Consider the following 16,705-nt stretch of genomic DNA (forward strand, 5'->3'; position numbering starts at 1 on the left):
GTTATCATTGCTTATACTGGCTTGATGATAAATCACGATCAGCTGTATTGAAGTAAACAAAAATCAGCATTAAATGGCTTCTAATGCTTTTCTTATGGAGAACATTTATGGAGGCTGATTCTTAACTCTTTTGCGAGCAACAGACAGTACCCGTTTAAAATCTCCAAGCATATTGTTTATCCTCCCATTCGAACTTGTCATAGTACTTACTTAATTAACAAATATATATTTCCTGTACGAACCTATTCCATCTTTATTTCAAGGTTATTTTCTAAAGCCTCCACTACATACAAAGTATTGATTAAACACTACAATAAATCTCAAATTTAAAAGAAAGAAAGAAAGTGTAGAATAAATCTAGAACATATGTTTTGAAATAAAAACAAAGCAGAAGTTTTTCATTTAATCTTGAATCGTTAATTATTTAGTCAATGTGGTTATTTAATGTTAAATGTTAAAAATACACAAATTTGAAAAGATTCACAGTAAAATTATTTATTTCCCCATTCCATAACGTAACTCTTAATTCTTACAGGTAACGTTATCCCTGGTTTTATATAGTACATTGCAGAATTGACTGGCAAATAAGTCATCCAGATTAATGTTATCATTGCTTATACTGGCTTGATGATAAATCACGATCAGCTGTATTGAAGTAAACAAAAATCAGCATTAAATGGCTTCTAATGCTTTTCTTATGGAGAACATTTTACGTTATATCTCGTTTTATGGTAACTTTATGGGAATTCTGCTATTTTTCCCGAGTCCTTGGGGTCAAGACCTTTAATTTAAGACCCCTCCCACTTTTCTGTGACCTACCAGACGTCCAAAATTTTCTGGTAAAAATTTTGTCTTACAGAATTATATATAAGGATATTTTCTATCGTTATAGGTTCCACACTCTACCCAGGTGAAGCCGACTACATCAAATTCTGTCAAAATCATTCAAAACCCCAAATAAAGAATTAGAATTTATTGAACTCAATTAAAGGAGAAAGAGTAAAGCCTCACACGCTCCTGGTGGTAAGTATATTAAATTATTCTCAACTATTTTATTTAAGTGATTTAGTAATTATTGATGCAGGTTTTGTTTGATGTTAGATGAATACTCTAAGGCGGCACCATAAGGCCTATTTTACCACTGTCGTAGTACCAAGATTCGCTAACAGCAGTTAGTTGGTGTTTCACTACAAGAACAAACCCTTCACTAGATTATATTACTCGCAACTCATTTCACCATAATATGGTTTGTCGTCGCCACTTAATTTTATTTAAATACTAGCTTGTACCCGCGGCTTCACCTGCGAGGGTATAACCAATATGAAGCAGAAAAAGAAATAAACCGAGTATTATAGTATAAACCAATAGAGGTGGCTTATATGGATGCTTGGCAGTGACCACAGTAAGATAATATCATTATTTATTGCCTAAAGCATAGTTTGAAAACATATCACAGTTGAAAAATGTATAGTAGTTTGAAAGAAAACAAACACAAAACCTTATGAAAATAAAAACTTAGACATAATTGTAAACCATTATACTATGACAATTCTCATTGTATCACATCTTTGTGTTATTGTTTAGTTCAAAACACCTGTCATCAATATTTTATTTTTGTTTATTGGTAGGCCTAATGAAAGTCAGCAAACCTAAGTCACTGTTTGCTAGGTCTGCAGATTTGCTGTGGGGAGGGGGTTTATTTTTTATTGTGTTACCATTCCAGATGTACACCTAAAACTGCTTTCTTATGACTGTTATGTGATGTCAGTATATCTACGTGCTGCACTCTGTAGGTAAACCTTATAACTTTTTAAATGCTATTGTAAATCATAGAACCAACTTTTTTAGTTGAAACAGCTGGCTAAATTCTTTAATTCCCTTTAAATATGAATACTCATAAGGTTAACATGGGGAATTACAGAGCCACTGGGGCAGAGCCCGAAAGGATTTTTGAGATAAGAGTATGCCTATATGTTAAACGGGAATGTAAGCTATCATCATGCCAAATTTCAGCCCAATCCGTCTCCAGTCGTTTATGCATGATTGAACTTCAAACACACAAACAAAATAACAAACACACAAACTTTCACTTTTATAATATTAGTAAGATAAGATAAGATAAGATTACAACTAAAACTTAAACCAAAAGTTAATTTTAAACTGATTCAACAATGTGCTGTCGGTGTTTTTGTGCTCAACTATCCAAAAAGTATTTGTAAAACGAGTACTGTAGAGATAACTAAATGGAAAATAACGTTAATTAAGAATACCACTAATTTTTTTACATTTGCCTAGTGGGTCTGATGATGATTGGAGTAATATATAGATTTGTATAAAATGTTCTGTGAAGATGGATTTCTGTTTCCTCATCATAGGCTTGAATATGTTCTTTAAATCTTTTTTTAAAACTTCGGCTTGTTTGTCTAATGTAGGATTTATCATATTCATTTTGTTTGACATTATGTTGGTTATAATATTCAGTACATTTGTTTATGTCTTGTGCTTGAGTGGCTATATTTCCTTTTTATATTTTGTTATTTATGAATTAGAAACACATTCTTTGTTCTATAATAGATTTTTATATTTGAATGCTTGAAAGTTTTGCTTATTAGTACATGTAGAATTTTACTAAAAGACTAGGCCTAGCAGAAAACATATAATTTGTTCCGTTCATGAATCTTGCAGGAAACGTAGTACCTAACATTAGGTTTTGAAATCTGAAAAGTCCCTAGTGATTGTGGTGGTGGAAGAACCATTTTATGGAGGTTAAAGTTTATGGAGGTTGAGAACATTTTTATCTATGGGATCCAAGCAAGTGGGGTGTTGTTTTCTATGTTTCTTAGGATGCAGAATTGAAAAAAGCACAATAAAATCAATGCAACCGACAGTTTATGAGAAAAGGACAACTTTATTCTTGAAAAACTAAATATGACAAATTAATTAAGATAAAATAATTCAGTTAATATTAATTATTACAAAATTGATCATGAGTCTAAGACATGAGTCTAAAACTCATGAAGTCATATGTTAACGTTGTTAGGAAAATCAACCAAGAAACTGGTAGTTACGCCTCTTTAACCTTTACGTGTAGTATTGTTCATCAGCTACTGATGCATCATCACCATTGATGGAATTGTCAGGTTCCTTAACTTCTTCCACATCAACGTCTTGACTTGACACAATTTCACTGACAGCACGGGAGTTTGGTTTTTAGAGCTTGTACATGCCTACCTTCTTCACAAAAATGGCATGAAGATGAATATTATTAATCCCACTCTTTATTGTGATGTTGAGCAGCTACCTTAACACGAACAAGATACTAATTTAAGTATTGTCTCTGGAGCTGGCTCAGTAGTCGTTCCGATTGGTAGCAAGTAGTTTTGTTTTGTGTCTAGCCATACCCCACTCTTATGGAAGCAGCTTATTCCATATTGAGGGTTGTATCTGATAGTAGGTGCGGTAGGAGTTTTGAGTAGCACTGTCCGATGCTAGTGGTAGGGAGCCATATCTGGCAACTCTTTTCTTTAATGATTTATGAAAAAGATTAATTAGATTTAGGGTAAGTGTCCCGTCCTAGGATCCGTAAAAGAAAAGCCAATACATTCCCTTGCTTGTTTCACCTCAATGTGATTGGCGTCAGGTTTGTGAAAGGTGTGTTTGTGGTTGCTTTCAGTCTACAGCAGTTTGAGTTTTTTTTTCTTTGACATAAATTGCGCTGGTGGTAGGATATGTGTTTCAGTCTCTACAGTTGCATTTAAAACTTTGCCATTTAATAAATTATGTTATTTTTAATTCAATTTATTCTTTTCAGGTCCTGAAATAAGAATTATTATGTGCAAATGTGCTGGACCTTTCACAGTTCAATATCAAGATTAAAATATTGAAAAGCTTTGAAAATAAATTTTATTGTGATAAACTAAAATTCAAATCTGCACAAAAACAAAATGTTTCACGACATACCTAGTGTTAGTGTGTGATGTTGTAAAGGTAGTTGTGATTCTTTCAACAAATAAACATGAGTACTCCTCCGTGGTTAGAATCATTGTCTCTACACAATGCTATTGACAAATTGTCTGTAGACGATATAAAGTCAATGTTGGAGCTTAACAATCATAAATGTGAGATTGACACTTTGGACTGCAGAGGAAGAACACCTCTGCAGTGTGCCATTTCAAGGGGTTTTGAGGAAATTGTAAAACTATTGATAGACAAAAATGCCATGCTAAATGCAAAGGATATTGATGGAAACACATCAGTACATCATGCTGTTTTGGGAGATGATGAGAAGTCATTAAGGATATTAGAACTCTTGATCGACAAAGGTGTAGATCTGAACATTGCTAATCACTTACATCAAACCCCTCTTCATTTAGCAGTAGAAAGAGATTTTCAGCCATGTGTCAAGTTATTGTTGGACAATGGTGCAAAAGTAAATGTGCAGGACAATGTGGGTAGAACACCGTTGCATTATGCTGTTTCAGAGAAAAATGATAGCATTGTAAAGCTGCTTATAAGACCAGATTCACAATTAGACCTTGCAGACAAAAAAGGAAAAACTTCTCTTCACCTAGCAGCAGAAACCAAATTTGCATTTGGTGTTTCCATACTATTAGAATCTGGAGCAAATACCAATGTCCAAGATGATTTGGGGAATACACCTTTACACTACTCTGTCCTTTACTCTAAGAAACAACGTCCCTGCTGCAAGCAAATGATCAATATATTGATCAACAGCAGTGTGATCTCACAGAAAAATAAAGAAGGTCACACAGCATTGCATTGTGCTGTCGATGCAAATAACTTCACAGCAGTCGAATTATTGCTTCAAGCTGGAGCAGAGGTAAATGAGAGAGATGTTGGTGGCCGCACTCCACTTCACCATGCAAGTATGAGGAAACGTATTAAATCAAAAATAATGAAAGCTCTTCTTGAAAGTGGAGCCCAAGTAGATTGCAGAGATGAACTTGACAGAACCCCTTTACATTGGGCTGCCAATGGCTGCTTCGTAGCCAGAGGATCCTTGTTGATAGAATATGGAGCTGACATCAATGCCAAGGATAGAAACCTCGACACGCCACTCCATCTTTGCATGTCTATACATCCATCCTTTGCAACATTGTTATTAGATAAGGGATGTGAAGCTGACTTTAAAAACATACATGGCAACACACCACTTCTAATGGCAGTAGAAAGAGATCTTCAATCAATAGCAAATCTACTAATAAGTAAAGGTGCTGATATTTTTGTTAAACATAGAGGTAAGAGTCTTCTTCATATTGCAGTTTCAAATATGAGTGAGGAAATTGTCAAGAAACTTATACAAAATGGTGCTGAAATAGATTGCAAGGATGACAATGGGCGCACAGCACTTCATTATGCAGCTCTATATTGTTATTTTGACAACATAAATATTGTTCATTTAATTCTAATGAGTGGTTCATATGTTATGATGAAAGATAACAGAGGACTAACTCCAGCTGACTTTGCTCTCAAGAATAAGTTTTACGCGATGGAAGTTTTGCAAATTCTGTTGGAATGGCATTGGTTCTCTACAGATTTCGAACAGATTTTGAAGAACTCGAACAGTACAATGAGAGATGTATTTAAAACGGTTCTTGACAAGATATATGTGAAAATGAAACATGCACAATTTTTACCTCTAGAAGAAGAGGATTCTTTTTCCCCCTTTTTGCATTTAAAGTGCTGTATTGAAATAGAAAAAATGATGACAAGAAAGTTCAATCATAATGCGCTCAGTGACATATTATTGAAATACTCTGATCTCACGTTCTTATCAAATGATGGCATAAGAAAGAAAATATTTTCATCAAACTTAGATTATGATTTTCCAGTCTACAGTAATATTTTGAGGGCTGCCTATACAAAAGCAAAAGATCGACTTGGCAAAATCAATGTTGTGTCTAACATTTTAAAGTTTCCCCTACCAGAAGAAATGACATGGAAGATTTTAACATACATTAGTGACCATGACATGGAAAACATTATTAAAGCATCAGAAATATAAGGATGAAATAGCTTAGCTTTATTGACTTATGTATTCTTTCTAGAACTTAGTGGTTTACATGTACCTATATATATATATATCAAATGTATTTTTAAACCATGTATACTGTTTTTAAGAGAGGTAAAGAACTTGAAACCTGAAAAAAGTACTAGCTCCTAACTATGTTTACAAACACTCACTTTACGGGGAATAAAAGGTGGCTTGCAGCCTATTTTTAGTTTCCTGGATATTATTGTTAGGTCAATGATTCACTTCTGTATTTTTCATGTTTAAGTATGTAAATGTATTTTTAAACCACGTAGACTGTTTTTAAGAGAAGACAAGAACTTGAAACCTAAAAATATGACAAGCCTCTAACAAATTTTTTTTAACACTTATTTTATAGAGAATTAATGTTAGATTGTAGCATTGACTATATAACACTACTGTAGCCTATTTTTGGTTGGATGTTATTGTCAGATCAACCCTGGACTCTTTAACCAAAACAACCCTCAATAACTTACTAGAGGTCAACTATGTCTACTTCAAAAATTATTTTCAAGTTGTTAAACATCAAAAATATGCACAGTGTACTGTTGTGTTGTTACTTTAAATTGTTCATAAATGTTTTCTCGTTCTTTGTTGTGACCTATTTTTTACCTTAAGGTACCTAGATCAGATTTATTAGACATTAAAAACTTTGTTTACCTGTGTAAAGACAAAAATGTAAAAATTACACAGACTATACCACTGTTACAATAGTATATTTCGTACCTAGGGCCGAAAATGAGGTTTTGCCGGCTCGAGATAGTTTTTAAGTTCGAGACGAAGTCGAGAACTTAAATCGATCGAGAGCTGCAAAACCATTTCGGTCCGTGGTACGAACGCTATTTTTCACCACACTATACCCTATTACCACTATGCACCACTATGCACACTGATAGTCAACAACCTACAACTTTAAGGTTATGAGAAGAAATAATTTGAGGAATCAGCAAAAATAAAAATAAATAGTTGCTAGGCAACGGTGACAATAACACAATCCTATTGCAATGCTATGGATTTTGATTGTGTATTTAATAGTATATTTCGTACCTAGGGCCGAAAATTTGGTTTTGCCGGCTAGAGATAGTTTTTAAGTTCGAGACGAAGTCGAGAACTTAAATCGATCGAGAGCTGCAAAACCATTTCGGTCCGTGGTACGAACGCTATTTTTCACCACACTATACCCTATTACCACTATTCACGACTAACACAACTACAACTTTAAGGTTATGTGAAGAAATAATTTGAAGAATCAGCAAAAATAAAAATAAATAGTTGCTAGGCAACGGTGATAATAACACAATTCTATTGCAATGCTATGGATTTTGATTGTGTATTTAAAATGCATTCATGTTTTAAGTAAGTAAGCAGACAGCTGATTTTGCGGCCCCGGCCTGTAAAAACCTGCTCGGTCCCCAAATTACGATGACAGCTGGCATGGCCAGCAAAACGTAACTTTCAGCCACCAATTAACGTATGTAATACAGCCAAAAACATCATAGTGTGGTGAAAAATGCATTCATGTTTTAAGTTAAGCTGACAGCTGATTTTGCGGCCCCGGCCTGTAAAAACCTGCTCGGTCCCCAAATTACGATAGCAAAACGTAACTTTCAGCCACCAATTAACGTATGTAATACAGCCAAAAACATCATAGTGTGGTGAAAAATACTAAATAACATTAAGTTTTTGGGGAAAGATTATCGTTCCATTACTCCTCAAGGATTTGAATAAAATACCAGCTTATCAAAACAATAACATCGTGAAAAATGTATATCATCTTACAAAAACAAATACAAAGCTAGAATAAAAACCCCTATGATTAAATGCAATGAGGAATTTATTTAAAGTTCACAAAACAAATGTAAGGCTGTATGTAAAGTTGTTAGATCAGGAGGTGGTTTATTTTTAAAAGTAAAAAGTTATATTCTTTTCCCTGGAAAAATTAATTTTATTGATAATCTGTTAGTGGGCTTGGTTTTTAAATCAAGCTTTTAGTCTCACGATGGCTGAGTGTGTCAGAATAAGTTGCCTGAGCGAAAAACATAGTTTTGCTGCCATCGCATGAGACTATGATGGAGTTTCCGTGACAGCAAAATATGTTTTATGTAAAGATGTTTCATGAATTCTCCGTAACCATAGGAGACGTTCATGATTTCACTGCTGTCGCGGGGCACAAAGATGATGTCCCTGCAAACACAGAAGTTTTTACAATTTCATCTTGTACACACAAGATGTAGAAAATGTCTCTGTGATCACAAAATATCTTTTATTTTGCCTTGAATAAAGGAGACATTCAACCAGGCAAGCTTGACAAATAAACCAGAGCAATATTCACTGTATTCAATTACACCACAAAAATACACAGATTGACAAAAAATTCAATATTGTAGTGTTAAGTGTCTGTTGTTTTCAAGACAGAAACACCCTGAATTGATTGTTTTCTCCACAGAGTAATAAACACCTTTGTTTGAATATTGGAAGGCATACAAGTTTACCTATAAAATGTATGTGATCAGTGGCGGATCCACGAGGGGGATAAAGGGCTACACAGCCCCCCCCCCCCTATTGGACCCTGTAAATATAAATTTAAAAATACAATTAGTCACAAAACCACACCGGAGGTTTTTGAACACAGTTTTATAACTTAAAAATGGCCTTAAAAGTCAACGAATGGAAAAATAACAAATATTCTGGAGGGGACACCCCTACTGATGAAAAGCACCCCCAGTAGCCCCCCCTTGTCAAGTTCCTAGAACCACCACTGTATGTCATGCAAATGGGTTTGTTTCCTTTGTTAATTTTGTCACACAAAACGTCTGTCACTTTCTGGACATTACTCATATTTATGGCTGGATAGTATAGGCCTGGTATTTATTCCTTAGAACAATGTTATATTAGATGCTTTAAGTTAACTATCAGTAAATATTTTCTATCGTTATAGGTTCCACACTCTACCCAGGTGAAGCCGACCACGCCAAATTCTGTAAAAATCATTCAAAACCCCAAATAAAGAATTAGAAGTTATTGATCTCACAGATAAAGAAGAAAGAGTAAAGCCTCACAAGCTCCTGGTGGTAAGTATATCAAATTATTCTCAACTTTTTCATTTAACCCTAGCAGTGGCCAACCGTCGCCTGGTGACGGTATGACGTTGATGCTTAGAATGGCCAATGTCGTCTGGTGACGGTATGGGCCGAAATTTTTTTAACGGTAAAAAAACACTTACAATCAACTCAGATGAGAATAATATATATACCATTCGAAAGATCACATTCTGAACTTTCATTTGATTACATAAACAAACCCTGTAGCAGGTATATAACAATGTCACGACGATTAGAAATCAAATGAAATTTTGGCGCGGTACGACTTTTGCAGCCGACACTTGGGAACTGGCAAAACACGTCTTGTTTGGCATTACCCTGCTCGGGTAATTTTCGTCTTGGGATTTTGCGGGTGGTACCACTGGATAGCCATTGATTTTATCTTCATTGTGGTAGTGATATTTATAACTAAATATTGATTGCACAATCGGTACGAATTTATGAAAACAGCTACAGCTGTTTTCGAAATTTCTAACAAATGGCCAACAGTCGTCTGGTGACAGTATGGAAAATACGAATTATATACAGTGAAAGTTATTATTACTAGTCATATAGTATATCATTTTGAAGAGGAAGAAATTTAGATTCAGAGAGTGGCAGCCCTGCACTCAGGGTTATTTCTGTATGCTCGCATGTAGACGACAAGTGAGTCATTAGTGACTGCTTGCTACAGTCTGTCAGCTGTCTTGTATTGCCATTGTTTGTTTGTGTTGTTGCCGGTAATAGTTTTATCCGCGATTTATTACTAAATATGTTATTAGTTCGTAGTGTTAGTGTTAGTGAAGTGTTGTGTGTGTGTATAACAGTAATCTTCATGCATAAATATTACTGAATTGTGTGAAATAGTGTTCATAAAAGGTTGTATTTTGTTAGCATCATGTCCTAAAATGACGATTCTGACATTCAGAGATTGTTGTACCTATATAATGATATACCCAAGGTGTTATACATTTTTATAAAGGTAAATGAATACACTACAACATGTTTATAATGGTTTGGGGTTAAAAAATTTTGTAAAAAAGTTATAGCCTATACTAAATAGGCCTACTACTGTATTTTGTTAGCATCATGTTCAAAAATGACGATTCTGACATTCAGAGGTGCTATATAAGTTATGCTATATAATGATTTACCCAAGGTGTTATACATTTTTATAAAGGTAAATGAATACACTACAACATGTTTATATTGGTTTGGGTGTAAAAAATTTGGTAAAAAAATTATATAGGCTACTAAATACTGTACACTCCATTTTCTCGAAATGCGCAAAAAATTCAAAACGTTTTCAAATTGATACATAATCATAGGTGAAAATAACTTTTTACCATCATACTTATGACTTTTTTGGATTCCTTACTTCATTAGCTTTACAAATATGTAGGCTACATATCATCAGCCTACATAATGTTTCACAACACAAGCAAACACTGTAGGCTATAGTTTACACTTATTTGCGGTTTTGCGGTTATTGTATTATTATGTCCCTATTACGTACCTACAAAAAAATATTTCTAACATGTTATACATTTTTATGTAGGTAATTGAATACACTACAAGATTATTATGTTGGTTTGAAGTAAACAAATTTGGTACAAAAGTTGTATACTAAGTACTGTGAATTTTTTTCTCGAGAAATCGCTAAAATATAAAAACATTATTTTATATACGTATGTTTATAGGTAAAAAATTATTTTTACCATAAACTTTATGACTTTTTTTGATTCCTTACTTCATTAGCTTTACAAACATGTATATATCATTATTAGTATACACATATATTATAGAACTTTTTACAACATAAACTAACACTGCACGGCTTTCAATTTTTTCGATTCTCCTTTTGTCATTATATTTCGCCCCAAAAACTTATAAAAAAATATTTTCCTAACATGTTATATATTTCTATGTAGGGAATTAGATTGTCTACAAAATGTATATAATGAATTTCCCATAAAAAAATCCGTAGAAAAAAAATGCAGAGGCCGCTTTTGAAATTTCAAAAAAAGATTCAATTTTTTTTTTTTTTCACTTTACCGATAAAATACACTGTCTAAATCATTATGATATTATTTCTAGATTCTCCTGTTCTTTCCGAACAAAATGAATATGAGGTTGGCTAGGTTTACTTGTACGGTTGAATTTTTACGAATTTTCAAAAAATGGTCTGCAAAATCGCCAAAATGGGTTGGCCATTCCCCACTTCTAACATTGGCCACTGCTAGGGTTAAAGAAATTATTCCAGTATTTAAGTAAATTAGTAATTATTGATGCAGGTTTTGTTTGATGTTAGATGAATACTCTAAGGCGGCACCATAAGGCCTATTTTACCACTGTCGTAGTACCAAAATTCGCTAACAGCAGTTAGTTGTTGTTTCACTACAAGAACAAACCCTTCACTAGATTATATTACTCGCAACTCATTTCACCATAATATGGTTTGTCGTCGCCACTTAATTTTATTTAAATACTAGCTTGTACCCGCGGCTTCACCTGCGATGGTATAACCAATATGAAGCAGAAAGAGAAATAAACAGAGTATTATAGTATAAACCAATAGAGAAGGCTTAAAATGTGGATGCTTGGCAGTGACCACAGTAAGATAATATCATTATTTATTGCCTAAAGCATAGTTTGAAAACATATCACAGTTGAAAAATGTATAGTAGTTTGAAAGAAAACAAACAAATTTTCTACAACAAACAAACAAATTCTAAACAAGCTGATCTGCCTTATAGCTACACAGTTTTTACAAGTGCCGCAAAATCTCTTATTTTACCGTTCTGACGTACTCTATTACTGTTTACTCCTATGAAACCATCTATCGTAAGTGTTTTGCACGTAATACTACATTAATAACGGACGATTACACAATTCTGAACACTATTACAACGTCTTTATAATCTAACCTATTACAAGTTTTACAAATTGAAGTGGTCCACGACCGTTATTTCAAAGTTGGCGCATGCGCACTTTGAAGACTTGCTGCCAACAATATAATGAGACATTTCCCTCTGTTCTGAAGAGCTTCAAAATCTGGACTGCAGATACCACCACTAATCAACAAACCCGCCTTATCAGCGACCGCAATCCTTATCTCTCGGCACCTGAACTCCAGAGCTATTATCGCTACGCTGCCATTCATAGAACCATCCTTCATTCATTTACAAATCACTCATTGTTCCGTGCTTATTTTACTTAAGCTATAAAATATGAAAAAACTTGAGGAAATTGTCATTGAATCTCCAGACTACAAAAATAGTATGACCGACTATATATCAGCTATTTGTTTTGAAATAAATAAAATCAAAGCGAATTGCCCAGAAATAGATTTAAGTAATTTAACATGTGAACTAGAATCACTAATAAAGCATTGTGACGAGGTGATGCTTGAAAACAATGAGAAGACAAGCCAACTAGACCTATCTCTCAGAGAGAACACTGTGTTAGAACACAAATTAGATGAAGAAAAGAAATTAAGATCCTCTGATCTAAACCACTCATTTACAATTCAGGATGCTGAAAACACTGAGAAGCTTAAACTTAAAAATAAAATTAAAGAACTGGATTTGCAACATAACACCATCGTTGCTAGAAATAACTGCTTACTTGCAGAAAATTTGGACTTACAACAACAAATCAGGAAAGCTAACTCGCAGTATGAAAACTTGGTTGAAAAGAGCAAAAATAAAGATGTTACTATATCTGGACTAAAATCTTATTTAGACACAATGAAATGCGATATTTTGAAACTACAGTCACAGAAGTCCTGGGGCAAGGATAAATGGGTAGATGACTCTGTCCTTAACGACTATTTCGCTGCCATGTCGGACAACCTAGGCAACAAAGATGTTTTATTCTTAGGACCCTCCGTGACCCTTACTATTACTCTCGGTACACAAGACATCTATGAAGAAAGCTTAAAGCTAACATCATACCAGAACTGTAAATATGTATTTCTATGCTTAAGCGATTGCACAGACGGGGGAGCAGAAGACACTGGATCTCATTGGAGTTTATTATTCTTAGATAGGATAAACAAAGCCGCATATCACTTTGACTCTGTCCACTCTATGAATATGAAGAATGCAAAATCTGTTGCTGCGAAACTTGGAATACAATCCGATAACGTGATCGAAATGCCCTGTGTCCAGCAGAAACAGACATTTGAATGTGGGATCCATGTACTGGCTAACACTAAGTACATTGCAGACCACTTTTGTAAAAGAAATATTGGTTCAACTTTTGCGGACTGGTATTCTGGAGCCGTAAAACCAAATGGTGTCCCCAACTGCAACATTGCGACAGCATCACAAAGTCAAATAAATGAAAATCGCTATAAGTGGAGGACAATCCCCTCGAAAAAGACTATATCTAAAACAAAAAAGTCCAAACCTAATGTAAAATTAGTAACTAAAAACCGATTTGAAGTTCTGGACGTAATAGCAGAAATACCGCAATCGAATGTAGTCTCTGTTAATAGCGACCTTCCAGAAACCACCACTAAGAAGAACAATGTAAACAAAACAAAACATACAAGGCCCGGTCCAATGAAGAAACACGTATCAGCTCCTCGATCAGACTCCCACAAGTTATCCATCTCAAGTGACAGCCAGGGAAGAGACTTAGCTGCATTCATCGAACATACAAAACACGGAGCTAGTACTGTTCTCCAAATTATTAACCACTGTCAGCCAGGGGCCCCTATTAAGCCAATACTACACCAAGTTATGAATTCTGCCTATTTCAAAACTTACACAAAGGAAGATTGTATCGTTATTCTAGCAGGAACAAATGACATCACTAGTTCAGTCATTCGAGCGCCAATAAATCCAGTTTGTCAGTATCTGACAGAGGCTCTTCCCAAGTTTGAGCACACAAATCTCATTCTGTCTACTATACCTAACAGATACGATCTAACACCAGAAAGCCCTGAAAATAAGTTTATAAATGACACAAATTTAATGATAAGACGTATGCTCGCAGATTTCCCTCAAGCTAAAACTCTTGATCTGCATCTCCTCCAGCGCTGGTACCACACTCGACATGGCCTGCACTTGAACAGTAAGGGGAAAAAGTGTATAGCCAAGCAAATAATAAGGCTAACTAATGAATTCCTACATGAAAATAAAACTAAACAAAACAACGCATCTAATACATTGCCATCCCCTGTAGTAACACGTCATGTTGCATCTGTTTGTTCTACTAAAGATGTTAACCATTCGAATGTAGTATCTACTGAAATACCCGATAGCCAAATTCAAGTTCTTGAAGGAAATATGGACAGCGTTATTTCGGAAAATCAAAACAAGTCGTCTGTTGCTTTCGCCCACTGTATATCGGGTGATTTTGGAGACCAAAGACAGATGAGCCAAGGAGTGGCAGTCATCTTCCGCAATAGGTTTGGTAGACCAACAAAAGCGCAATGTGTGAGCAAAGCTTTGGCTTTACAAAACACTCCGAATGGGGCACTTGTTTATAGTCTTATAACTAAAAATAGATACTGCGAAAAACCTAGTATATCAGACTATGCGGAGGCACATAATCAGCTCATAACAGATTTCAAAAGTAAGAACCTGCAGGAACTGATTTGTTCTCCCCTGGGATGCATACGTGACCAGATTCCTACAAGCGTGTTTGCGAAACATATTGTTCAGTTTCACCGCAGCACAAAAGTCTCAGTCAAAGTTATTGTGGATGATGAGCGAGCTACCAGACATCTCAGAAGAGGACTAAAACACAATGAGTTTGTGAATCAGCTACGAAAGGACATTGCTGAGGAGCTAAGGAGGTACAACATCTCAACACCACCTACCACCAACATCACAGCAGGGCAGGAGCAGTCACAACCACAGGCATCACCATCGCCACTACCTGCATCCACAACAGTACAGGATGTCGAACAAGCGTCTGCCAGCCCTGAGGAGTCTGCAGAAGAATACAGTGGGGGAGGGATCAGTGAAAAAGTCTCTATCAGTGAAGTGGGGAGTGCAAGCCCTATTGTAGTATTTCCATCCGAAAATAACACACGGGACTCCACTTTAAACTCCCCGCTCGTGCTAGGGATGGAAGAAAAATAACACCGCCCAAAAACATTTTTATCAATAAAAATAACAATAAAATAAAAATATTCCATCAGAACATTCAACATTTAGCAAGCCGCATCGAACCACTAGAAATTATTTTAAACGAAAGTAACCCCGATATAGTAGTTTTAACAGAGCATAAATTAAATCAAAATGAGATATCCAGATTGCATGTAAATAAATTTAAATTACTTTCTCATTACTGCCGCACCACCACGACGGGAGGGGGTGTTGCCATCTTTGCGCGTGGAGCTGTGAAGTGGAGTCCAGTTGTTATTCCTGAAGTGTTATCCTTACATGAAGACAAACAGTTTGAGAGCAGCATGGTTTGTTTTAAATCCGATACTGAATCATTCTTGTTGGTTGCAGTTTACAGATCACCAATTTCTAAAGTTCCAATTTTTTTAGACAGGCTAAGTAAGCTATTAGATATTGTACTAGCTAGGAATAAATATGTTATAGTGGCTGGTGACATAAATATTAACACATTAGGAAATGATAGGAATGCCACGGATCTAAACTCTGTTCTAGTTAGACATGGAATGCAATATTTGGTTGATTTTCCCACAAGGGTAGTAGGGCCCTCGGAATCTGCAATAGACAACTTTTTGACAAATATTCCCAAATCTAATCTAAAAATAGAGGGACTGGTTACATATCTATCTGATCATGATGCTCAAATTTTGACCCTTGATAAATTAATCAAAAAAACATGGAAAAACGAGTCACTGAAGTATTTAGACTATAACCTATCTGATGAAAATCTAATTAATTTCAAAATATCATTACAAAACGAGTCCTGGTTTGAAGTTTTTAATGCAAACTGTGAACAAAAATACGAAACATTTTATAAAATTTTCAAATCACATTTTATCACAGCATTTCCAAAACAAGTAATAAAGAAACAAACTAACAGTAAAGAGTGGTATACTTATTCATTAAAGGAGGAATTCAACGAAATCGTGGAATCATCAAAATTAGCTAGATTATTAAAAGACGAAAACTTGTCTAACCTCTGTAAAACAAAAATGAAGACTTTTAAAAAATCGGCAAACAAAACTAAAAGATTACACTACGATAAAAAAATAAATAACTCGGATAATGTTATGAAAACAACCTGGAAAATTATAAATAAAGAAGTAGGTAACAAAGAAAATAACTTAGTAAATGACATGACCATTGCGTACAAAGGAACAACTATTGCAGATCCCAGGGCAATATCTAATGTACTAAATGACTACTTTGTAAGTTTATCTGGAAAGAATGGTTCTGTAAACTGTAATAAGTTGTTAGATAATCACCAGCCAGTACTAACAAATTGTGTCAAATCTAAAACATTATTTCGATGTGAACCTGTTTCATGTGAGGAAGTAGAAAAACTGATAAACTCTTTAAGTAACAAACCTTCACGTGGGCACGACGAAATTCCCGTTAAAGTAATAAAATATACAAAACAAGAACTAGTTCCA

At 34.8% G+C, this 16,705-nt stretch overlaps 1 protein-coding gene across 1 annotated transcript in view; it reads left to right on the top strand.

The window, feature by feature from the left end:
- The window catches only part of LOC129003414 (uncharacterized), a 57,357-nt gene that overhangs the window by 10,661 nt on the left and 29,991 nt on the right, over nucleotides 1–16,705 (top strand). The window contains exons 4-6 of the mRNA XM_054431706.1: nucleotides 893–1,023; nucleotides 3,812–6,022; nucleotides 12,522–15,152. Coding sequence (XP_054287681.1) covers nucleotides 4,016–6,022; nucleotides 12,522–15,152 — 4,638 coding nt within the window. The 5' untranslated portion in view covers nucleotides 893–1,023; nucleotides 3,812–4,015. The remainder of the gene's footprint in view (nucleotides 1–892; nucleotides 1,024–3,811; nucleotides 6,023–12,521; nucleotides 15,153–16,705) is intronic.

Source organism: Macrosteles quadrilineatus, unplaced genomic scaffold (genome assembly GCF_028750875.1).
Source record: "Macrosteles quadrilineatus isolate MER2022 unplaced genomic scaffold, UCM_ALF_1.0 Scaffold_9__3_contigs__length_116548681, whole genome shotgun sequence".
Taxonomy (NCBI): domain Eukaryota; kingdom Metazoa; phylum Arthropoda; class Insecta; order Hemiptera; family Cicadellidae; genus Macrosteles; species Macrosteles quadrilineatus.